The 25,939-nt window shown below is 44.8% G+C and overlaps 2 protein-coding genes across 2 annotated transcripts; both read left to right on the top strand.

Moving 5' to 3' along the window:
• Window positions 1–7,731: 7,731 nt before the first annotated feature.
• LOC129076129 (60S ribosomal protein L23a-like) lies at window positions 7,732–8,170 on the top strand. Its single transcript, XM_054580333.1, has 2 exons — window positions 7,732–7,822; window positions 7,917–8,170. Exons 1-2 carry the CDS (start codon window positions 7,732–7,734, stop codon window positions 8,168–8,170), a joined length of 345 nt encoding a protein of 114 aa, XP_054436308.1.
• A 1,126-nt stretch (window positions 8,171–9,296) lies between these two features.
• On the top strand, window positions 9,297–10,682 carry LOC129076130 (keratin, type I cytoskeletal 18-like). The gene is given in 3 exon segments (XM_054580334.1): window positions 9,297–9,506; window positions 9,508–9,829; window positions 9,832–10,682. Coding segments are annotated over 3 exon segments (1,383 nt in total).
• Window positions 10,683–25,939: the final 15,257 nt, after the last annotated feature.

Raw genomic sequence — 25,939 nt, forward strand, 5'->3', positions numbered from 1 at the left:
CCAGAATATGCAAACAGCTGCAGCAATATTTTTTAAGTCAAAATGCCAACATGGAGAATGCAGGATGGAAGAATGCTTGGGCTATTAATTTTCCTCACCACTAAGCAGGCATTTCCCTTCCCTATCAGCACTTAATAATATCTCTGGTTCAAAGACTGCAAAGGCAGTTGCCTGGCCAGCACCACAGACCCATGATGCACGTGGCCTTTGGTCTCTGTTGCCAGAGACCAAAGCCACAGTGTCTCCCTAGCAACTGATTTCATCTTTACTTAGCAAGTGCTTCCTACCCTAGGCCACCAGCTGCATACAGAGTTCCCCAGAATCCCAGTGCCCATCTCTATTTCAGCAGAGAAGGTCTTTGGAATCTGATACCTGGCAGTGGGGTAAGAAAGAGTAGGGTGTTTGCATTTGAAATGGTGGCACCTGGTATCTTTTCCAAGTCACCGCCTCTCTAATGTATTTACACGTTTGTTTCCAGACCCTGGACTATTTGAACTGGAAGAGATTTTTTTTTTAAGATGTTGTTTATTTTTTAGAGAGAGGGTAAGGGAGGGAGACAGAGGGGGAGAGAAACTTTGATGTGTGATAAATACATCAGTTGGTTGACTCTTGCATGCCCCCCGTGGGGGACCTGGCCCACAACCCAGGCATGTGCCCTTGCCTGGGAATCCAACCAGTGACCTTTCGGTTCACAGACCAGTGCTCAGTCCACTGTGCCACACCAGCCAGGACTGGACTAGAAGAGATCTTAATGCTCCATTGGTCAGTTCTTCACTTTCCAGATAAGGTTTAAGTAACTGTCAGAGAGGGTGGCAGGAGGCAGAGGAACTTAAAGCTCATGTTGGATCTACATTGAAAATCAGTCTTGATGAAGAGAGAGCGGCTCAGGAATCTTATTGGAAGTCAGTGGGGAATCATAATTGTTCTGCAAAAAGTTAATCTACATGCAGCTTTTCAGGAACATGCCCCTGTGGGGGAAACCAAAAGGCACCCGAGTCTTTGGCTCTTAGTGGAGTTTGCCAGTGGGGCTTATGCATGCAGAAAAATCCAGGGAAGCAAACAGGCAAGGGAGGGATATGGGAAGTAAAGTCTTTCAGGCTTTCATAACCTTCACTGCGGGAGGGAACCGGGAACATTCTTGAGGTTCCAGATATAAAAGATAAATTTGCCTTCTTCCAAAGACCTGTGCTAATAGCATCATGTGATTCTCCATCAGAGAGCAGGCCATGAGAGACAAAGCTCCTTTCCCACTGAGCAACAGGGTGAATGGCTGTCAGTCTATAAATATGTATGTGATAGTATGTGTTTGAGTGTATGGGCATGCGCACACACTGCCAGATGTCACTGTCTTTGGTTGTCATTTTGTCCTTCCCAAGTGCCAAGTCTTTACATGAGAAGACCCCTGTGAAAGGTTTACCATTCTGAATACCTTTCACGTTTGGTAATCACTTAAAAAGTCCTTTCCTTATATCTTGGAATTACCTTTCCCCCAGTCCTTCAGCAAAGTGTAATGTACTTTTTAGGGAAAAAAAAAGTTTTGCTCTTACTTTGGGAGCTAAGTAAGATTGCAATAATAGAGGTGGCAGGACCAAGTTCACATCTGGGAACCATGAGACCAGGGTTTTTCAAAATGACTGAGGAGAAAGAGGTGTGCAGGGAGCAGACAGAAATCTTCAGGCCTGATTGCAAGCAAGATACCTGCCAAAGACCCGGATGCAATGGCTTAGCTATAGCCCAAGTGTGAAGCATGGGCCCTGAAGTGTGAGGAGAAAAAAAATTTCCATTACACATTTTATTGAGACTGCGATAAAAGAATGTCACGTCCTGGAAAAGACCTAAAGTATTACCATATGGAGACACACGAGGGCGCTCTAAGCAACGAGAGGCAGAAAACCGGAGAGTTTGCAGATTTCAACGTAGGAGAAAAGCCCTTGCAAACTTTTTGTTGGTGTGCATTCAGGTTTTTAACTAGCGTGGATGGAGCTGCTCAACCTTGGCCCTTAAGCAGATGCAAGGAAGGAGGTACTAGCATCGGGACTGTGGTGAGAAGGCCAGGGTGTCATCTTGAAGAGGATGTGAACAATCTGAAGAGAGAAAGAGGATGGTGAGCAGAACGTATTTCCTTACTTTAGTCAAGGAGAGTTGGAGTCTGTAATATGTAAGGCTCGGAATAATAATCCCTTATGGTTTTTCAAAGTGCTTTTATATTTTAAAATTATCTCTTTGACCCAGGTGGCAAGCCTGTGAGGTAAGTAGAAAAGACAATATTTATATCCAATTCACACACAAGGCTAAGAGAGGTTAAGGGACTTGCCCAGAGTCACACAGCTCAAAAGTTGTAGGGAAGAGCCTGTGCTCGTGCCTCTATGTCAACGATTTTCAAGCAGTGTGCTGCAAGAATTGTTAAAACATGCAACACCTGACTAATTAGCCAGGGGCACTGACCTCTTTTCCCTTAGATTGTCAGGTTAAAAAAATGACAACAGCCAACACAACAATAGCCATCTGGTGTGAATGAGTGAAAATTATACCTATTTTTGGTCAGATCTGCCAAAAATATATTTTTTGGTGTGCCACAGAATTTTAGTAATTAGTGTACGTGTTCTATGGGATGAAAAAGTTGAAACTCACTGCTCTATGTCATGCTGCCTTACTCATTTGGGTATGGTGGGTAGAGACAACCCTCAGCAACACTGTGCAGTAAGCACATGTTGCCTTTGGTGACTTCTGCCTTTCATTTCTGACATCCAGATAGCCTGTGACCCAAATTGCCCAATGCCGTACTCCCTAATAATAAGTGTAACAGCTACCTGCTGGCATTGCCTGGCAGGCTCTGTGCCAATCATTAAACATGCATTATCACACATGAAAGTTCATAGCAGCTGTATTCACGATAGACAAAAGGTAGAAAGAACCCCAATGTTCATCAACAGATGCATGAATAAACAAAATGTGGTATACCCATGTAATGGAATATTATTTAATCATAAAAATGAATGAAATAAGATACATGCTACACCATGGAAGAACCTTGAAAGCCAGACACAAAAGCTGCATATTGTCTCATTTGATTTGTATGAAATGTCCAGAAGAGGGAATACATTAGAGACAGAGAGTAGGTTAGTGGTTGCCTAGGCTGGGGGGTAGTTTGGGGGAGGGAAAGGGGCTAATGGAGAATGACTGCTGATGGGTACAGGTTTCCTTAGGGGGTATAAAAGTGTATCTTTTTGTTTCAAAGTCTTTTTAAAACTTTTTAAAATTTATTGATTGATTGTTTTAGAGAGAGAGAGAGAGAGAGAGAGAGGAAGGGAGCAAGGGACAGAGGAAGAGAGAGAGAAACATCGATTTTGTTGTTCCACTTATTTATGCATTCATTGCTTGATTCTTGTATGTGCCATGACTGGGCATCGAACCCACAACCCTGGCATATCAGGATGATGCTCTAGCCAACTGAACTACCTGGCCAGGGCCTAATTTTAAACCCTTTTAAGGACTTTACCACAAAATAACCAGTCAACCTCTGTGTGATACCAAAGGGAGAAAGGGAGTGTCATTCTTTGCCTTGTTACAAAACACTGTGAAGGTTCTAGTGTATATCAAAAGTCTAATTTTTATGCCATATTGATGAACCCTATTGCACTTTGCATCTGTCAGACTTCGCTATCTTTGCTGTAATAGCTTGCCAATATTGTCAGTGAATTTACCTTGAAATCCACCCCCATCTTTTGAAAACTTGTTATCAAACCAGTACTTCATAGTGTGTTTCCTATTTTTTCTATAAGACAATTAAAAAATTATACCAGTCATTTTGTTCACACTATGTCTTCTCCTTTACATCATTCCTTTAGTAGCCCATAAGAAAGTAGTTCTTTGTGGATTTTATTATTAAAATGGAATCTAGCAAATACAAAGCTGAACATATTAGAAACATTGTATCCAGCTGTATATCAAATTTCCCACATTATATCATGTATTCTAATACTGTTTGTTCAAGTCTTCAGCAGTATTTTCTAGATGCCTTCCAGTAGTATTTGCTGACAAAGGAACGGATTTTAGTTTATCACAATATTGTTTCACATGGATTTATTTTGACCATTTTTACCATGATAAGAAAATGTTTTCCCAAAGGGATTTGTGAAATTTTGTTTTTATTCATTTAGTAAGAAACTCCAAATGAAGCTTTAAACACATGTCTTGACATTTAGTGAGATTTAATAAAGTACTACATTGAAAATCACATGATGTTCAATATTACTGAAAAATAGTAGATGTTTATCTTTATGTTCTGCATGCTTAGTTTTTAATGTGAATGTAAAAAATTACAACATACATACAGAAAAATGCACAAATCAATGTGTGCAGCTTGACAAATTTTTACATATTGAACATATTTGTGTAACCAGCGCCCAGGTCAAGAATCAGAATATCACAGCACTCAGAAGTCTCCTGTGCAACTTCCCCTCTTTTTTTCTTTTTTTTTTTTCAGAGAGAGAGAGAGAGAGAGAGAGAGAGAGTAAGGGAGGGAGAGAGGGAGAGAAGCACCAATATGAGAAGCATCAATTGTTTGCCCCTCAAACATGTCTCAGCCAAGGACCAAACCCACAACTTAGGCATGTGCCCTGACTGGGAGTTGAACTGGTGAGCTTTTTCCTTTGGGACGTCGCCCAACCAACTAAGCTACACCGGTCAGGGTACATCCCCACTCTTTCATTACCCCTTCTGTTCCTATTGCTGTGTAACAAATCACCCCAAAACTTAGTGGCAAAAAATAACAATTTTACTGTGCTGATGGATTCCGTAGGTCAAGAATTCAGTCAGGGCACATGCGGATGGCTCGTTTCTGCTCTAGGATATCTGGAGCACTGGCTGGGAGGAGAAAACATGATGGCTGGGCCTTAGTGCACACCTGGGGCCTCGATTCATCTGGGGATGTCTCTTCTCATGTCTGTCATTCCATGATGGCTGTTGCCAGGGACATCAAGCTGGGGTTGCTGTCCTGAATACTTATAGGTGGCTTCTCTCTGTCGTGTGTGACCTAACTTTGGAAGATGGGCAGTGTCACTTCCACCATACTCTGCTGGTCTCTCAGACTCAAGGGAAGGGAACATGAACTCATCTCAAAAGGAAGAGTGTCAAGGAATTTCCAGACTTGTTTCAAAATTGCCATGAAAAGTAACCACCACCTTAGCTACTACCATAGATCGTTAAGCATCCATTTTGAGGATGCTTAGATCTTAAAGATCTCGTTAATCATGATTGCTTTATATTATTATTATTATTAACTAATTTAGAGTATCTACTTAAAGTGAGTGTGTTATTAACAAAGTGGATGTGAACCATACTTTAATAGGTTTTTTGAAATCTTACTTTTCTTTCTTTTTTGTGGCTTTTTACGTATCAGCAGCTTATTCATTGTTGCTTTTACTTTAGAATGGGGCTGATGAAAAGCTCATACCAGCAACGGGAGATTAATCATTTCTACCATTTTCTTATTGGCCACTTGTCCTTGTATTCTTCATATTATCTTCATTCAGGCTGTGGTTTATTTGTAGGAAACTTTTCAAGCCACTTTTCCATTTGTGGAGGATTGGTTTAGTTAAAACCAGATGTTATAATCCGTAAATTCACAACCCAACACAGAAATCGCATCCTTTTGGAATGGGCTAAAAATAAAATGAAAGAAGATGGGTCGCGCTATCAACCCTTCAGTGCTGTGCAATTCCCACTCCTCCTTCAGGATGTCCATCAGCGACCATCTGACAAATAGACCTAATAAGATTGCTGGTGTCACTCCATGTCTTGAATACATTACGGTTTAATTTCTTTTATCTTTTTGTTACAAAATATGTATTTGTTAATTTTTAAAAAGATTTTATTTATTTATTTTTAGAGAGGAGAAGAGAAGGAGAAAGAGAGGGAAACATCAATGTGTGGTTGCCTCTCAAGTGCCCCTACTGGGGACCTGGCCCACAACCCAGACATGTGCCCTGACTGGGAATTGAAATGGCAACTCTTTGGTTCCCAGGCCGGCGCTCAGTCTACTGAGACACACCAGTCAAGGCTGTTACAAAATACATTTAAATAGAAGTTCTAATTTTTGCTTCACATACTTCAATAAACCATCTTGCACACCCTACTTTGGAGACAACTGGTTAATTGCATTAGTTGCATTTTACAAAGGAGACAACTGAGGTAATGACAAGCGAAGAAACTTCCTCAAGGATACATAGCTAGTATGTGATGGAGACAGTACTGAATCAGGTCTGTTTGACTGCAGTGCCCATGCTCCCTTTATTATGACCAAAAACTTCTCACTGATTCAGAGACAAACAGTTTCTGGTTTCAGCCAGCAAAATGAGGGGAGGCTGCTGAATCTTATTCTCCCAGCTGAGGACACGTTTTTCTCTGAATGGTCTACGGTAGAGTAGGAGTTAGGACTAGAGGGAGCACGTGGACATAATTGGAATCTAACTACCAGTGACTGGACACTTACTAGGTACAAGACAGACACGGGGCTGAGCACTGGATCCTTCCCACAGCCTTATGAGGTAGCTATGAGTGTTATTTCCATTTTACAGATGATGAAATGGAGCAGGTGGCCATGCTGTCATTCCAAGTCAAAAATGGAAAGACTCCTAAATCTGGAATGCATTGTCTTGCTTCTAGCCCATCTGCCTCATAGACGGCATTGTTATAGTTAGCGCACAGTAAGTTAGCCATGTGCCAGGCACTGTACCAGCTGCTCTCCATGTATTATATCATTTAATTCTCACAACAGAATCACAAGAAAGGTACTACAATACTTTATTCGTGGTTTCACCTTCCATGATTTCAGTTACTCAGTCAATCATGGTCCAGAAATATTAAATGGGTAATTCCAGAAATAAGCAATTCACTTGCTTTAAATTGTGCACTCTTCTGAGTAGTGTGATGAAATTCTTGCCATCTCACTATGTGCCACCTAGGACGTGAATCATCCCTTTGTTCCGTGTATTCACATTGCATGCACTACCCAACACCTAGTCACTTAGTAGCCCTCTTGCTTGTCAGAGAGAGGGACAGAGAAAGGGGCACATTCACATAATTTGTTACAGTATATTGTTATTTAATTGTTTTACTTTATTATTAGTTATTGTTTTTGATCTCATACTGTGCTTAATTATGAATTAAACTTTATCATAGGTATGTATGTATGTATGGGAAGAAAGCACAGAATATATAGGGTTCAGTACTATGCACGGTTTCGGGCATCCACAAAGGGACTTGGAACATATCCCTACTGAATAAGGTGGGGGCTACTGTATTAGACATTATCCTCATTTTATAGATGCGGAAACTGAGGCTAAGAGAGGTTAGGTAACTTACTCAAGGTCACCTGGCTGCTAGCAAGTGGCAGATCTTCCACTAGTCTCGTATCTCTTCCATCATTTTTTTGGGTGGGAGATGGACAGAACTTCAGCAGAGCCAGTCTTTCTTAAGGAGTCCACTATCCATGCTGTCAGCATCTCCCCACTGAGCAGATGGAGTCCAGATAGGCCTGGAACGGTGCCAGCCTATGGACTGGTGCCAGCCCAACAAGGTAAGAAAAGAAATTGAATGTTTAGAAATGTTTATAGAAATTTGATATTGCTGCAGCATCCAAGTGAATGATTCACTTTTTTTTATTTTACAAAAGTCTGTGTTCATGACAGATTGGACATTTAGAAAAGAAATAACCTCCTTTTCATGAAGATGGAGCTGAAAATGAAGGAGGAAGCCCCTGCTCCTCCCAAAGCCGAAGCCAAAGCAAAGGCTTTGAAGGCAAAGAAAGCAGTGCTGAAGGGTGACTGCAGCCATCAAAAAAAAGAAGATCCCCATATCTCACATTCCTATGGCCAAAGAGTCTGCAGCTCTGAAGGCAGCCTAAATATCCTCAGAAGAGCACCCCAGGAGAAACAAGCTTGACCACTGTACCATCATCAAGTTCCCTCTGGCTACTGGGTCAGCCGTAAAGAAAGCCGTAGAGGACAGCAGTACGCTTGTGTTCACTGTGAAGGTCAAGGCCAACAAGTACCAGATCAAACAGGCTGTGAAGAAGCTGTATGACATTGACATGGCCAAGGTCAGCACCCTGATCAGGCTTGATGGGGAGAAGAAGGCATATGTTGCCAGCAAAATTGGGATTATCTAAACTGAGTCCAGCTGGCTAATTCTAGGAATAAAAATTTTTCACTGTTAAAAAAAAAAAAAAAAGAAATAACCTATCATTTACCAGAGAGAGTTTGGGAAGCACTGGTATAGACAAATCCTGTCTACTATCCATGCCCATGATCTGTCATTTTGAGGGCAACAGTGGTTGACTCCAAACCAGAGGAGTGGGGAGCTGGTTTCCAAAGGATTATGGGAATGACTTGATTCACCCGAACTTGAACCTGATGCTGAGGGTTTGTGAAGGCAATAAAGGCCTGATCTTATTCCTCTTGGGAAGTCTCCAAGAAGAATGATAAAGTTGGCTTTAAATGATAATGATGCTGGCTTCTTTTTTTTTTAAGATTTTAAAAAATTTATTTTTAGAGCGAGGAAGGGAAGGAGAAGAGAGGAAGAGAAACATTAATGTGTGGTTACCTTTCATGCGCTCCCTACTGGGGGCCTGGCCTGTAACCCAGGCGTGTGCCCCGACTGGGAATTGAACCAATGACTCTTTGGTTTGCAGGCCAGCACTCAATCCACTGAGCCACACCAGTCAGGGTGATGCTGGCTTCTAAGACCCAGTGTCAGCTTTATTTCAAGGGCTTCCAACCAACCGTCCATCAACAGAGGGCATCATTGTGCTGTCTTCTCCATCCAGAGATGCCACTGCTGTTCCTCAGTTTCAGTAGGCTTTGCCTTCTTTCCAGATACAGCTGGACATGACCCAGTTAACTGCTGTGGGACAGGACAGACAGGGAGGAGTGGGAAGTGCAACTAGATTATAAAGTGAGTTTTAGGGGGCTAAGCTAAAGGTCTAGGCAGGTGACCAGACTCTAGTTTTTCCCTTCTGCCTCCTGCCGGGGCAAATACTACTTATTCCAGCTCTGCTTCCTCTAGGCAGCTCTGCTGGACTACTCTAAACCTCATCATTTTCTCCTTCACAGAATCCTTGCAGTCTGTAACACCCACCCCAACGCTTTGTCATAGAGTATCCTGAATGGCTCTCAGAGACTATGTGTTAATTTCTCACCTAGGTTAAAAGTCCCCAAAACTGGCAGCTTCAACCTGCGTCTCCGCTAGTTGCCTTCCTCCTGAGTATTGGCTTCTCGCCTTCCTCCCTGAACAGCATGAGCTTCAGCACACACTCCAGCTTCTCCACGAGCTACCGGACCCTGGGCTCCGTGCAGTCACCCAGCCGCTGGGTCTGGCCGGTCAGCAGCGCGGCCAGTGTCTATGCAGGCATCGGGGGCTCAGGCTCCCGGATCTCGGTGTCCCGCTCCACCAGCGTGCAGGGTGGCTGGGGATCTGGAGGCCTGGCTGCAGGGATGGCGGGGCGGTGGGGGGTGTCTCGTGGACATAGGGTTCATCCAGAGCAAGAAGGAGACTATGCAATGCCTGAATGACCGCTTGGCCTCCTACCTGGAGAGGCTGAGAAGCCTGGAGGCTGATAACCAGACACTGGAGATCAAAATCTGGGAACACCTAGAGAAGAAGGGACCCCAGGTCAGAGACTCGGGGCATTATTTCAAGACCATTGTGGACCTGAGAGCTCAGATCTTTGCACATTCTGTGGACAATGCCCGTATCATTCTGCAGATTGACAGTGCCCGCCTTGCCGCTGATGACTTCAGAGTCAAGTATGAGAAAGAGCTGGCTGTGCACCATCTGTGGAGCATGACATCAGGAGGCTCCAAAAGGTCATTGATGACACCAATATCACTCTCCTGCAGCTGGAGACAGAGATCGAGGCTCTCAAGGAGAAGTCGCTCTTCATGAAGAAGAACCATGAGGAGGAAGTAAATAGTCTACAAAACCAGATTGCCAGCTCTGGGTTGACCGTGGAGTTGGATGCCCCTAAATCTCAGGACATGGGCAAAATCATGGCGGAACTCCGGGCCCAATATGACAAGCTGGCTCGGAAGAACCAAGAGGAGCTAGACAAGTACTGGTCCCATCAGACTGAGGGGAGCGCCACAGTGGTCACCACACAGACTGCTGAGATAGGTGCTGCTGAAGTGACACTCACAGAGCTGAGACGTATGGTCCAGTCCTTGGAGACTGACCTGGACTCAATGAGAAATCTGAAGGTCAGTTTGGAGAACAGCCTGAGGGAGGCAGAGATGCGCTATGCTGTGCAGAGGGCACAACTCAATGGGATCCTGCTGCGCCTGGAGGCAGCGCTGGCTCAGACCCGGGCAGAGGGGCAGCGCCAGGCCCAGGAGTACGAGGCCCTGCTGCACATCAAGGTCAAGCTGGAGGCTGAGATTGCCACCTACCGCCACCTACTGGAAGAAGGGGAGGACTTCAATCCTGTTGATGCCCTGGACAAGAGCCACTCCTTACAAACCATCCAAAAGACCACAGCCCGCAAGATTGTAGACGGCAAAGTGGTGTCTGAGGTCAATGACACCAAAGTTTTGAGGCATGAAAAGCAGCAAAAGTGGGGCATCCCTTGGCGGGGCAGGAGGCCAATAAAAAGTTCAGAGTTCATTAAACGTTCCTTTGCATCTTAAAAAGAAAAAAAAGTCCCCAAAACAAACACAGGGGAAAAGAGAAGGATTGAGCAGCCAGAGCTGATGCATTAAGGATGCCCCCAGGTAGAGTCTCAGGGTGCTGGGCTGGGGCTGCTGATAGCCTTCTGGCCTAGAACCCGGGGCAGGGCTGAGGTTGTAGCAAAAGGGTTGGTTGATCCTCAGACAGTGGCTCCAGTCATGGAGGGGAGAGGAGCAGAGTCTGGGAACCAGGCAGGACTTAAGCCCACATTGTTCCTTCACCTGGACCCCAAAGCCCTTCATAATCCGACCCCATCATAATGCTAACAGTTTGCATCTGGTGGAGACTTTTTATGTGCCAGTCACTACTCCAAGTTTACATGTATTAACTCATTGAGTCCTCAAACTAACTTTATGAGTTCCAGTATTGTTCCCATTTTATAGATGAGAAAATTGAGGCACAGAGCAAGTTATAAGCCTACATGGCTCACCCAAGTTTGTACTGCTAATATGTGGTGGAGTTGGGATTCAAATCCAGGCAGTATGCTTCAAAGGGGCAGATGTCTATCCATCCTATACTCTGAAATATTGGGTGTGGCAAAAGTAGGTTTGCAGTTGTTCGTATGGAAAACAATACAATAATTAGTACATAGTAATACAAAAATAAACTCTGTGTTTTACGTATGCACAACTGTAAACCTACTTTTGCCCAACCTGAAGGAGTGGCTGTAATGGTGGAGATCTCAGACTTGGTGGAGCATGACAGGGGACAGAATTCTGGTCTTGGAGGCCTGTCCTGGAAGCACACTCAACTCTGCTATTTGAACCCTGCACTTCCTGGTGGCTCCTCTGTGAGACCGACCATTTCTGCCACTTAGATGAAGTAAATGAGAGAAGATAGTCCCCTGCTTATGCTTGTGGCATTTTTGTAAATTATCCAAGGCCTCCAAGGTTTGGCGTCAATGTTTCAGTGGCCCTTGTATGTATTGAGTTCACTTGAATATTTTTCCAACTCGAATGAGCAGAACCGCTGACATCGCAACTTGAAGCACTTTTGGTTGTATTTGGTATCGCCCCTCATTGTCATTTGTTCTCTTTCTGGAGGTCAAAAAATAGAGCCTGTGACTTTATTGGCACTGAGTCTGTCACTGTCATCTGTGCATTCTGTGGCCTTGGGGAAACCACCCTCCTTCTCTGCTTTCACCTGTCAGTTAATGCAGATGTGGGCAGTCACTCACAATTGGTCTGCTAAAGAGCATAATCCCTTTGATGTCCAGGCTGGTAGAGAGGACAAGGAGGACCTCAAGCTGGGCACAGGCTCCCCAAAGAAGACATTGTCCCTGGGCCAGCTCTTGCAGTGGGTAACAAGCGGTGCCTACAAACAGCAGGGAAAGGGAGAGGGAAGGAGCATTGCAACAGGTTCCACTGCCACTGGTAATGGTTTTGCACGCTGTCTTCAGCATCCTGCTATAGGTTGCCAATCCCTTGAAGAAAAATAATCCTGCCTGTTCCCACCAAGACAGCGAGGGGATCAGGGTCAAATGCCTTCTGGGTGCCCTAGGGCCCTGAAGTCACAGCTCTGTATTACCGATCACAGGGTGATTCCCATGCTTTTGGAAGTTTGGCTGCTCCCCCTTTAAGGCACAAGGAAAAATCTGCCCCAGTTTGGCCAAACATTCCAGTTGGCAAGCTGAAATCATCAGAAGTTCTGTGCTTGGGTCCCCTGGCAGTCAGTTTGGCAAGAGCGGGCTGGGAAGAATAGTCACTTGATTTGTTTCCTGTCTGCCAGATGCTCAGAGCTGCAGGAAATCCACGCGGATGCAATAAGTCAACACGGTTTCATTCATCGAGATCCAAAGGGAGGACACACTCCTTCCAAACACAGATAGGGTCCACATGCCTAATCTAGCCAGTAGGGTATGCTCCACATTTCTCCACACTTTTTAAAGTATAGTTAAATGTCAAGTTTGCTTCATGTACCTCCTTCTGTGTTCATATAGCATGTGTTTCTTCAGGGCTCTTGGGGACTGAAGATTTTGTAAAGGAACAGAGCAGACCAAACACACATGCAAATCATTCATATTAATGAGTGAGAAATGAATAAGACAACAGATCGGTGAGGCTTCATTACCAAGACAGGAATTTGACTCCAGGCCGGGTGGCACAAGAAGCCTGCTCTGTATGATGGAACAGGCCAGACCAAACCTGGACTATTGTACTTAGGTTTTGCAGCCCATCTGTAGGATTAACCAGGAGTGAAGGGACACCTGACGAGACATGGCTGAAGGAATTGGGAATGTGTAACTGGAGGAGAAGATTCATGTGGAACATGACAGCTGCCTTTAAAAAACCTAAAGACTGGCTCGTAGGAGAGAGGGAGGAGACTCAAGGCGGAGTGGAGGAGGGAAGTGTGAGCTATGGACTCAGGAACTTCCAGCTGAATTCATGTCTCTGCAATTTATTCAGCCTGCTCTCTTTGGTAAGTCACTTGATTAAGTTTCTTAAGGGAACCTTAAGATTGAGGTTCCCTGAGCCTCAGTTTCTTTGTTGGTGCAATGGAGAGGAGAATACCCTCCTTATTGCACTGTTATGAGGATTCAGTGACGGGGCGTGTCTACAAAAGAGTGCTTGAAATCTGAAAAATGCTCAATAATTTATATTACTGTGAGTCTCTATGGTCCAGGAGCCCAAAGCCTGGCCCAGTGGGTGAAATACAGAGAAACAGATTTTGACACAGTATAATGAAGAACTACCTAACCATTATAAGGGGTGTAAATTTCAAGTGGCTGCCTTGGGAAGTAACCAGTTCATCATCACTGGAGATGTTCAAGTGGAGGCTGGACCAGCATTTTCTGGAAGGCTGCCTAGGGCAATTGCCTGGGGCAATTCCTGCCTCGGAAGAAAGTTGAAGTACATCACTTCTCAGGTCTTTCCAACCTTTAGGGCTGAATATTTTATACTGAGTCTCTGCAAAGTCCTATTACTATAATGAACCATCCACGCTCCACTTCAGCAGTTGATCCTCTTCCCCTCTCAACTACTGCAAGACCTTGCTCTAGCAGTTGCTTCCTCTCCTGTATCATTTTTTTCTCTCTCCACTGGATCTTTTCTATTAGCACACAAGTACTCTGTTTATTCTTCAATTGAAGAAAAAGAAAAATGGTTTCCTGTAGCTATTTGCCCCATTTCTCTCCTTCCTTTTTTTCTAAATTGTTCAAAAGAACCATCTGCATTTGCTGCCTCATCTGTTTCCTCTAAACTTCTCTTTTACATAATCTAATCTGGCTTTTTTCCTCAACACTCCACCAAAATTGTTCTTCTTAAGATCACTGTAACATAATAGAAAATGTATATTGGTCTCTTCCCCTGGTCCCTGGTACAGAGTACCCGAAACCCTTATACATTCCTATTTGTCTTTGACCCTGTCCCTGGAATAGAGCTAAAATCTTTGTAAATTCCTAAGTGATAAGAGTACTAGGCACATCTTTTGTTCTGTTGAGGCAACTATTGTCCTTAGTGGGCTCCTGGGTGGCTCCTGGATGTAAACTGGTCACCAGAAAGACCAAGTCATGACTAGAAACTGGGAATTTTCAGCCTAACCTTTTATCTTACAGAGCCTGGAGAGGGGCTTAAAATGGAGTTAATAATTGATCATGTGGAACTTCTACTCAAGAGGGAGGCATAGGTAAATACATCTCACCTCCTCGCACAACAACAGCAAAAATTACAACTAGACTACACAATAAATACCACCCAGAATCATCAGAAAATCGAGCTGTACGGAAGTCCGACAAGCAAGGATTTAAAGAAGCCACATTCATCCAGATGGGTAGGAGGGGCGGAGACAAGTGGAGAGGTGCAGAGAGGGGTGGAGATGCAGAGTGGGCAGTCCCACATCCACATGTGGCGGATAAAAATCGGGACAGCCCTGGCTGGTGTGGCTCAGTGGATTGAGTGCCAGCCTATGAACCAAAGAGTCGCCAGTTTGATTTCCCCATCAGGGCACATTCCTGGGTTGCGGACCAGGTCCCCAGTGGGGGGCACGTGAAAGGCAACCACACATTGATGTTTCTCTTCCTCTCTTCCTCCCTTCCCCTCTCTCTAAAAATAAATAAATAAAATTTTAAAAAATCAGGAGGGCTATCTTGGGAGTGAGGGATCCCAGCCCCAGGCCAGATCACCTGGCCTAGGGTCTCAGCACCAGGAAGATAAGTCCCCATAGCTTCTGGCTGTAAAAACCGGTGGGGGTTGGGGCAGCAGAAGAAACTGCGGGAGTCTCAGGGGACTCCATTTAAAGGTCCCACAAGAGACTTAGGACTCATGCAGACTTGCCCCCTCTGGGATTCAGCACCAGGGCAACAGCTGGAAGGGCACCAGTGGCACACAGTGATAAATTGAAATGACTGGCAACAGGGCGAGTGCTGGGGGACAGCTTGCTCCCTGACAAAATTCCAGAGGCCAGGAAGCAGCATTATCCCCTCTCTGAGCCCTCTCCCACACAGAGCCATAGAGTGGTGACACGGGTTGCCCCAACCTGGTGATTGCATAAGGCTCTGCCCCATCCAACTTACAGGTGCGCTTTTCTACATTAGGCCACGCTACTGATACGGGGAGTCAAAGCAGCTCTACCTCATACACAGAAACAAACACAGGGAGGCTGCCAAAATGAGGAGGCAGAGAAATATGGCCCAAATGAAAGAGCAGAACAAAACTCCAGAAAAAGAGCTAAACAAAATGGAGATAAGCAATCAATGAGATACAGAGTTCAAAACACTGGTTATCAGGATGCTACAGGAACTCACTGGTTACTTCAACAGCATGAAAAAGACTCAGGCAGAAATGAAGCTTACCTTAAATGAAATAAAGAAAAATCTACAGGGAACCAAGAGTGGAGGGGTGAAGCCGAGAATCAAATCAACAATTTGGAACATAAAGAAGAAAAAGCATTCAATCAGAATAGCAAGAAGGAAAAATAATCCAAAAAACAGAGGATAGGATAAGGAGCTTCTGGGACATAATCAAATGTACCAACATCTGAATCATAGGGGTGCCAGAAGGAGAAGAGGAAGAGCAAGAAATTGAAAATGTATTTGAAAAAATAATGAAGGAAAACTTCCCCAATCTGGTGAAGGAAATAGACATACAAGTCCAGAAAGCACAGAGTCCCAAACAAGATGGACCCAAAGAGGGCCACACCAAGACACATCATAATTAAATTGCAAAGATTAAAGATAGAGAATCTTAAAAGCAGCAAAAGAAAAGGAGAGAGCTACCTACAAAGGAGTTCCCATAAGACTGTCAGCTGATTTCTCCAAAGAAACCTTGCAGGCAAGAAGGGGCTGGCAAGAAGTTTTCAAAGTCATGAAAGGCAAGGACCTATATCCGAGATTACTCTATCCAGCAAGGTTACCATTTAGAAAGGAAGGGCAGATAAAGTGCTTCCCAGACAAGGTAAAGCTAAAGGAGTTCATCATCACCAAGCCCTTATTATATGAAGTGTTAAAGGGACTTACCTAAGAAAAAGAAAAAGATCAAAACTGTGAACATTAAAATGGTAATAAATTCACAACTATCAACAACTGAATCTAAAAAAACAAAAACAAACTAGGCAAATAAGCAGAACAGGAACAGAATCATGGATATGGAGATCGTTTGAAGGGTTATCAGCTGGGAGGGGGAAGGGAGAGAAAGGGGGGAAAGGTACAGGGAATAAGCAGCATAATTGGTAGGTACAAAATAGGCAGGGGGAGGTTAAGAATAGCATAGGAAATGGAGAAGTCAAAGAACTTATATGTACGACCCATGGACATGAACTAAGGGAGGGTATTGCTGGAGGGAATGGGGTGACTGGGTAGAAGAGGGTTAAGGGGTAATATTGGGACAACTGTAATGGCATAATCAATAAAATATATTTTTAAAAAATTGATCATGTGAAGAAGCCTCCACAAAATCTCAGTGGTAGGGGGTTTGGAGAGCTTCCAGGCTGGTGAACACATCCACACCGGATGATACGCCCAACACCACGAAGATAGAAGCTCCTGCACTCAGGACCTTCCCAGACCTTGCCCTACGTATCTCTTTATCTGGCTGTTCATCTTCATCCTTTATTATATCCTTTCATAAACTGACAAATCTAAGTAAGTGTTTTCCCTGAGTTCTGTGAGTCACTCTAGGAAATGAATCAAACCTAAGGAGGGGGGTTGTTGGAACTGCTGAGCTACAGCCAGTTGATTAGAAGCACAGCCCTACCTGGTGTGGCTCAGTGGATTGAGTGCCAGCCTGCAAACCAAAGGGTCACTGGTTTGATTCCCAGTCAGGGCACGTGCCTGGGTTGTGGGTCATGTCCCCCCGCAGGGGGCGCACAAGTGACAACCACACATTGATGTTTCTCTCCCTCTCTTTCTCCCTCCCTTCCCCTCTGTCTAAAAGTAAATAAAATCTTTTAAAAAAGAAGCACAGGAGATAATCTGGGCTTGCGACTGTATCTGAAACACAGGGGGCAGTTCTGTAGGACTGAGTTCATAACCTGTGAAATCTGATGATATCTCCAGGTATATAATGTCAAAATTGAGTGATATCTCAGCTGGTGGGGCAGAAAATTGTTTGATGTAAGAAAAAAACCTCCATATATTTGGTGACCAGAAATGAAGTGTTCTGGATTTTGCAGTTGCACAATTCAGACCTTCAACTTAATGGAGACCTGGTTGAGCAGCTGAGGGCTCTGGCTCCCTCACCAGAAAGCCAACTCTGTGGGAAAAAGGGCTCTCTTTGCCTATCTATCCCCAGCTCTTAGACTAAGGGTAGGTGCTACGTAAGCATCTTGTGTCATGTTCCTGGAGTGGGAGCAATAAAGGAGAGGAGTTGGAGGGAATGCGGGGGTGAGGGATGTAGTCCTGGAGATTATCAGCAGGCCTCTACCCTAAGAATGGCTTTTAGCACTTACAGAGTCCTTCAAACTTTCTGTTCATTTTATTGAGACTGTTGCAACATTTTTTATTTATTTATTTGAGAGAGAGAGAAACAGCCATGTGAGAGAGATATCGATCAGTTGCACCCCATAGGCACCCTCACCAGGGCCTGAACCCACAACCTGACCAGGAATTGAACCTGCAACGTTTTGTTTGACGGGACGATGCTCCAACTAACTGAGAAACCTGGCCAAGGCTCATTTTTATTTCTTTTAAATCCTACAAAAGTAATACAGGAATACATTTTCCTGGGGGTGACTAAAGTCTCCTTTGACACCCCTCCCCCATCCCAAGCCCCCGGGAACAAGCCTCGTTATAACCACTGTTATCTCTTTGGTGTGATCTTTCCAGAGGCTACTGCATGCAATTGTAATCATATGCATGTATATGTACAGATATAGAGTGGTGCTTTGTGCTGGTTCTTTGACATAAATTAGATCACAGTAATTTTTGTTCTGCAATTTGTATTTGTCACTTACCAGTCCACCTGGGAGATTAACAAACATTTATTGAACACATACACTGTGCCAGGCGCTGTTCTAAGAGCTGGAGAGACTTCAATGTATAACACAAAAATCCCTGCCCTCATGGGGGAGACAGTCAATAATAAACAAAATAAGTGAATAAAGCATATAGTATTGAAGGTATTTTGTTGTGGGGGGACAAAATTATGCGCACAGACTGAGTTTGTTGTCTCCAGTGTTTTATTTAACACTACAGGAATTATAGTAATTTCACAAGCCAATATCACACAGGATAATGTCTCTTGATAAGCCAATAAAGAAATAACAGAACCCAAACCAATGAGAGATTAATCCCACTATTGTTCTAGTTAAGGGGAGATGAAAGGAATAAAGTTCAAATTTACCTGAGGTGGACCTTTACATGAGTACTTGGGAGAGATGGCTTAGCTCACTGAGAGCTGAAGGCCCGCTGCCAGCACAGAAGTGAATGTCCCTAGTTGCTAGAGCACATTGCTATGGAATGATGGCGCTCTGTTGTGTGAAATGTTCTCCTTTGCATGGCAGCTGCATGGCTTTTGATGCTGCTGGTAACAGAATTGCTGTTACCATGGCAGGAACTAATGCCCTGAAAGCCTTTGGAGAGCTATTTACATCAGCAAAGGGAGCCTCGACCAGACCAGGCATTCTCAGATAGTCCTCACAAACTCTGGGTATTGACAGTCTCTCAGGGGTGCCCATCCTGCGGCCCGCAGGCTGCATGTGGCTATGAGTGCGGCCCAACACAAAATCTCAAATTTACTTAAAACATTATGAGATTTTTTTGTGATTACGTGTCGGAATGTATTTAGTGTGTCGTTCAAGACAAGTCTTCTTCCAGTGTGGCCCAGAGACAACAAAAATTTGGACACCCCTGGAAATGTTCCCTTGCCATAGTTGTTTCTTCATTGTGTTCTTTTCCATAAGCCCCAGTCACGTCTTTCTACAGCTGAGCTACTGAGTGCTTATCAGTGACAACAGCTGAGATGATGACATCCTGAGACAGCTTACCTCACTCTTATAGGGAAACAACTTTACCTCTGTAAGGTATATAAATGGCTAATCACTATGTTGTACACTTGAAACTAATATAGTATGTCAAATGCAATTGAAAAAATACATTTTAAAGTATCTTTACTTCAAATAACAACTTCATTCTTAGATCAAAACAACTTCACTCTTCAGAACAACTTCAATTTTTGTCATAAACAAGTAGATTGAAATCATATGAAACTGATACACGACGGAAGAGGTTCAGAATGAGCCCGTGTTCATTAATTAGAAGTTTTACCTGCCCTATAGCTAGGTCATAAAAAGTTATTTCTGGTAATATCTCTTATGGGCAAGGCCCCCAATTTAAGTCCACGGGGTCTTGATTGCCTTCAGCTCAAAAGAATTCAGATGCCGAAGTGGCACATCTTGGGGAGGCTTGTTCTGAACCCCTCCAAGCCTCGCCAAGATCTGAAGGAGGTGAGTGAGCAGGCCAACCAGATACCTGGGAAAACAGCATCCCAGGCCAGGAGCTTGGCTGGTATATTGGAGGAATAGCAAAGAGGTCAGCTGATTCCCATAGCAGGTGAGTGACAGGGTGAATACTGGGAGATGAGGTCTTTGACTTTTGCTTTGGATAAGATAGGGCCATTGTGCAGTTCTGAGTAGAGAAGTGACATCATCTGACTTATGTTTTACCAAGAAATGAGAAGTGGCTGGGTTTTGTATATACGAGGGGGGACCCAAAAAAACAGAAATTATCTCCTGGAGGGTGGGCCCCTTGTAGTACAGGCTTCCTCCCCTGGGTGAGTGTTCTAGGAACCCATCTGTATCACTGTAGCAGCTAGTGTTGTTGTGAGAGGCTGTGTTTGGCATCAGTGAATTTTTTTGGAAAACTCAACTCATTTGCCCATTTCATAATGGGTGATTTACGAGCTCACCTGCCCACACGGTGTTGAGTGTTCAGCAGCTTCTGACCAAAAAACAGCATTACCCCTGGCCCCACCCTCCCTATTCACCCGATCTCGCCCCAAGCAACATTTTTTTTGTTTCCCTGGATGAAAAGAGTCCTCAAAGGGAACCATTTTGCCGATGTGGAAGAGGTGAAACAAACAAACAAACAAAAAACCAGCAGAAGCACTAAAAGGCATCAAAATCAAATTCAAAAATTGTTTTGAGCAGTGGAAAAAAATGTCTTGATATGTGTATTGCATCAAATGGACAGTACCTTGAAGGTGACTGAAGTTTAAACATGTAGCAATAAATACACACTTTTTTAATAAATTCTGTTTTTTGGGGGTCCCCCTTCTATGTTGAAGATGGAACTGACAGGATTTGCTGATGAATTGGATGTGGGGTGTGAGATGACCCCAAGTTTTCGGCTTGAGTGACTGAAAGTGGGAAGTCACCATTTCTGAAATGAGGAAGATTGTGGGTAGAGCAGATCTGGGGGAAAGGCATCAAGAATTTGGTGTTGAGCCTATTAAATATGACATGGCAATTAGACATCCAAGTGGCGATGTCAAGGAGGCCATTGGTTACACACGTGGGGTTCAAGACAGAGGTGCTGGCTGAGATATGAATGTGGTGGTTGTCCAATATAGACAGGCAGGAGCCATGCCCAGTGTGGTATTTAAAGCCACAGGTCTGAATGAGACTAAGAGACACCAGGAATAAAAGAGATCTGAGGACACAGCCCTGGGCCATCCCACCATTTAGAAGTCAGGAGGTGAGGAGAAACCCACCAAGGAGAATGAGAACCAGAGAGGTAGGAGAAGAGCCAGGAGAGTATGGTGTTCTGGAGAGGTCAACTTTGTCCGTTATACAGATGGGACAAGTCAGAGGAGGGAGGGAAAAATTGATCCTTGCATTCGGCAGCATGTAAGTCATTGATGTAGGGAAAATCCTTAGTTTTTTTCCTTCCTATGTAGGGAAGAACTCTCTCTACTGTGTGTTTCTTCCCTGAGTGTCTCCCTTACCTTTACAGAGAACGGTTTCCTTCTGACACTCTTGCTACCAAATGCGGGGAGGTTTCCCACCACACCAACAAGCAATTGTTAGACACTAGCAATCCTACAAGACTGCACCCCCCCACCCATCTCAGACACCGTCATGAGCCCAGGTTATCACCTGAGCTTCTGACCACCTGGCTGTAGCTCAGAGCTTCCAACGACCCCCTCCTTAGGTTTGATTCATTCCCTAGAGCGGCTCACAGAACTCAGGGAAACTCTTACTTAGGTTTGCCAGTTTATAAAAGGATATGATAAAGGATAAAGATGTACAGCCAGATAAAGAGATATGTAGGGTGAGAGTCTGGGAAGGTCCTGAGTACAGGAGCTCTGTCTCCGTGGAGTTGGATGTACCACCCGGTGTGGATGTGTTCACCAGCCTGGAGACTCTCCAAACCCCCACCGCTGGGATTTTGTGGAGGCTTCTTCACACGGGCATGAGCAATTATTTATTCAATTTCCAGCCCCTCTCTTCTCTCCAGAGAATGGAGGGTGAGGCTGAAAATTCCCAGTTTCTAATCATGGCTTGATCTTTCTGGTGACGAATTTACATCCAGAAGCCCTTGGGCATTTTGCAAAACTTGGGCCCTCTGCTGCATTCTAGGCAAATAAGTTTCCTCATTTGTAGAGGAGGATGATAACAATGACAATGCCTACTATTGAGGTTGTGACAATTAGATGGGTGGTTTAGTGCCTGTAAAACCTCTTACAACAATGTCTGACACATAGTATTCTTACTGATATCATTTTATTTCATTTAATGGTTATAACGGCCCTGCAGAGGATACTTAACAAAACAGGCTTTGGAGTCAGACGGACCTGGTTTGAATCCCAAGTTGGAGATTTAACTATGTGACCTTTGTAAGGCACTGCAGTGCTCCATGCCTCAGCTTCCTCACCCAGAAAATGGGGGTGATATTAGTTTCACCTGCCTCCCAGTAGGGTCCTAAGAATTGAAGTAGCTCTTCCAAAGACAGCACATAGCACAATACCTGGCACATGGCAAGCCTCAGGGAATGAGAGCTGGATTTGGTTTTGTTTTCTGACCCCGATTAGGCTGTTGCCTTCTTTGTCCTCTCCCTGCACTTGTTTCCTTTAGCTGTCATTCAGAGAGCAGCATCTGGCCCCCCCCCCCTGCAAATGGAGCCACTCAGCCTCCTTACTCCCCTTGGCTCCCGCCTGATAGGCTGTGGCAGGTGCCCTGCATGACATCTCCTGGTCCTCTCCGTCCTCTGGCCCCCATTTTAGTATCTGGGTCACTCAGCTCCACTGGAAATGGCACTTCAGGGCTCCTGGTCTTGACTTTAGTGACTGAACACCGATTGCTGGGTCTGTTTGTCACAATGTTGTTGAGATGGCACAAGTCCACCTACCTTGCCCTGTAGCCTCAGCTCTGGAGTGAGGACGAAGCTGCAGCAAAAATCACTGTTGTGCCGCCCTGGCCATTTCCATGTGTGCAAGTAACATTTCTCTGATCAGTGTGCTCTCACAAAGGAGAGTTCATGTGCTGTTTTCTTCAGAGCCTGGACTGCCCTCCCACACACTCCTGCCACTTCCCTCCTTCGACCAGCGCCTCAAACCGCCATCCTGATCCAGCCTCAATTCACCAGCCACTGTCCCTGGGCACTTGTCAGCTTGCGCCCATTGGCCCACCCCTGCTCAGCAGCCATATGGAGGATTCCAGTGGTTCTCGAGGCAGCCCTTGACTGCGGCCTCTGTCTCCCCTCAGCACCCTTGTCTTCTCTGGGGCACAGCCTAAGCTTGTTGGACCCCCGTGTCCCTGCAGTGCCCTTCACAGGACTCTTGGCTCCAAGTGGATGCTCTCCACGAGTTTGGCTGCCTGACAGCCGGCCCACTCCGAAGCCGATTCTGGTGAGGGAGTCCTGCCAAGGGCTGGCCTGCATCACTGTTGTGAGAGAAGCAGCCAACACCCCCCATAGAGATATTGGTTTCAATACTCATGAGTGGACATGCCTTACGAATTTGCTACCTCCACTCCTCCCACTTTGAGAACTGACTTCAATGGGCAGCCAAGAGGAGGAGAGGGAAAGACCTTATTGTGGTTGAAGCCCTAGGTCTGCCGGTTACCACCTGTTGTGGCCCTGGCCCATTACAACTCTTTGAGTCTCTATTTCCCATCTGAAAAAAATAGACATGAAAGGAATTACTTTATTACCTCGCAGGCCTTTTGTTAGGATCAAATGAAGTCATGGGCGCAAACACTCTTGGTGAACATACCGGTGAAAAAGAGACGCTGCTCTTGCCACTTGCTGTGTGTGGTGTGGGTACAGCATTTCAACTAAGACACAAAAGGCTGATTTTGGGGGAAAGAGATACAATTTGCCATTTATTCCCCTCAGAAGGACTTTGCTCCAGCAAGTGTCCCCTCCTGTTCCTGCATCACCAACCCCTCTCTCAGCCAACAGAGCATTGTCATCTGTAGTCAAGCATACTGTATGCTTCCTCTCTTTAAAAAGAATACAACTTTCTTGACCCAATTTTCCCAACTACCCACCACCCCATTTCTCTGCTCTCCTTGGCACAGCAAGACTCCCTGAAATTCAAGTTGTCTTTTCTGGCAGTGTCTACTTCCTCACCTCCCATTGTCTCTTGAACACATTCCAATAAAGTTCACACCACACCAAGCCTCAGAATCCACACTTGCCAAGGCAGGACTGACTACATAATTTGCAGGGCCCAGTGCAAAGTGAAAATGTGGGGCCCCTTGTTACAAAAGTGTATTTGTTTCCTAGAGCTATCATAACAAATTACCACAAACCGAGTGGCTTCAAAATAACAAAAATTTATTCTGTCACAGTTCTAGTGACTGGACGTCTAAAGTCATGGTGTCATCAGGGTGTGTTCCTTCTGGAGGATTTGAAAGGGAATCTGTCCCATGACTTTCCCCTCGCTTTTGATGGCTAGAAAATTCTTGGCATTCCTTGGCTTGTAGATGCATCTGTGAGGGAGGGAAAAGAAATTTACTTCTACCCTGCTAAGTTCTTCTGGCTGCTCTAATAATCAAATTGACATGAGACAGATTAACAGGAGAAAATTGCCAAATTTATTTCATACGTGCACATATATACAGGGCCCCATAAGAATACGAGGCCCTGGAAAAAATTGGGTAGTTAAGTCTTATATGCCATCTTGAGCTAAGGAGAAAGGTTGCGGGGGTAGTGGTTTGGGGCTTCAAAGGGTAGGAAGGCAATTCACATGGAGGTTTGGTAAATAAATGTTTGCTGGGCCATCTTTGACACTGGGACACAGAGAGGACTTGAATAAATCTGGCTTTGCTAGATTTACTATTTGCTAGGTTCCTCCCTTCCTATCACACACTAGTTCATATTAAACTGTAGTTATTTATGAAGACAGCTTTCTTCCTGGAGCAGGTTCTCTATCTAAATTCTTTTATGCAGTTAGGGGAAGGTCAAAGGTGTTTTTTTTTTTCCCCTGAGTCTTTTTTTTTTTCTTAAAAATAACCAGTATCCCCCAAAAGAGTATTTTGGGGTGGCAAAACTCTGCCCCTCTCACATCACTCTTTTCTCTGCCTCCATTTCCAGATCACCTTCTCTTTGTGTCTGTTTGCAGGCCTCGCTCATTAGCACACCTGTCATTGATCTTTACCTTGATTACATCTTCAAAGACTCCTTTTACAAATAAGGTCACACTTCAAGTGGCTATATCTCTGGAAGATGGGTCATCATTCAGCCCACTACAAGAAGTTATTTAAGAATTTTAAGCCCTGGCTGGTGTTGTCACAGGTGGGCACAGGTAACCAAGTTCTTGGTGATCACGGACAAAAAATTGAACCGAACACACAGAGTTTATAGCAGAAAGCGAGAAAAAGCAGATTTATTAAGCCACACAGAACATGGGAGCAGGCCAACTCTGAGCAGAGTGGGGCACAGAAGAAAAGAGAAGAGCCTAGCAGCGGCAGCAGGGGCAGCAGGGGCAGCAGGGGCAGCAGGGGCAGCAGGGGCAGCAGGGGCAGCAGGGGCAGCAGGGGCAGGGCAAAAGGGCCGAACTCAGGGGTTAGAGGACTTTTATTCCTTAGGGTGGGTCTCCCATGATTTCCTTGATTGGCTACTGGGAAGAGGGTCCCACAATGCTAATTCATTATAATGAATAGGGGTCGGGTAGCATCTTCTGCGCAGGTGCAGTCCTGATTAACTAGGGTTCAATGCTTCTCCAGATGCAGAAACTACCAGACTTAGGACAAGGTCTCCGTTCTTTATCCATGTTGTTTATCTCCTGGGGCACCTCTGGAGTTTCCTCCTTCCTGACTATCTCCTGCCTCAGTGTGACTCAGTGCGCACCAACCTGCGAACCAAAAGGTTGCCAGTTCGATTCCCAGTGCAAGGGTTGCAGGCCAGGTCCCCAGCAGGGGGCATGCGAGAGGCATCGCACATTGCACATTGATGTCTCTCTCCTTCTCTTCCTGTCTCCCTTCCCCTCTCTCTGAAAATAAATAAAATCTTTTTTAAAAAAGAATTTTAATGTGGTCACAGAAGAGCATTAAATTAGCACAGGACCCTGCTGAAACCAGGGCCCTCTTTGACTGCACATGTTGCATGCCCATAAAATGGTAGTATGCCAAGGTCATCCACACCCTCCCTTCCTTCTCTCAAATCCAGTGGTGAGTCCTTACGATACTGAGCCTCTCGACAGCATTTGACATAGTTGATCACCTCGTAACTCTTTCTTCTCTTGGCTTTTGGGACAACAGGCCGTATTGGTTTTCCTTTAATCTCACTAACCAGTCAGCCAGTGCCTTCTACTGGCTCCTACTCTCTTAATCCTCCAGAGTC

The sequence above is a fragment of the Pteronotus mesoamericanus genome, unplaced genomic scaffold (genome assembly GCF_021234165.1).
Source record: "Pteronotus mesoamericanus isolate MK-2021 breed Mesoamerican mustached bat unplaced genomic scaffold, CSHL_Meso_final contig_57, whole genome shotgun sequence".
Taxonomy (NCBI): domain Eukaryota; kingdom Metazoa; phylum Chordata; class Mammalia; order Chiroptera; family Mormoopidae; genus Pteronotus; species Pteronotus mesoamericanus.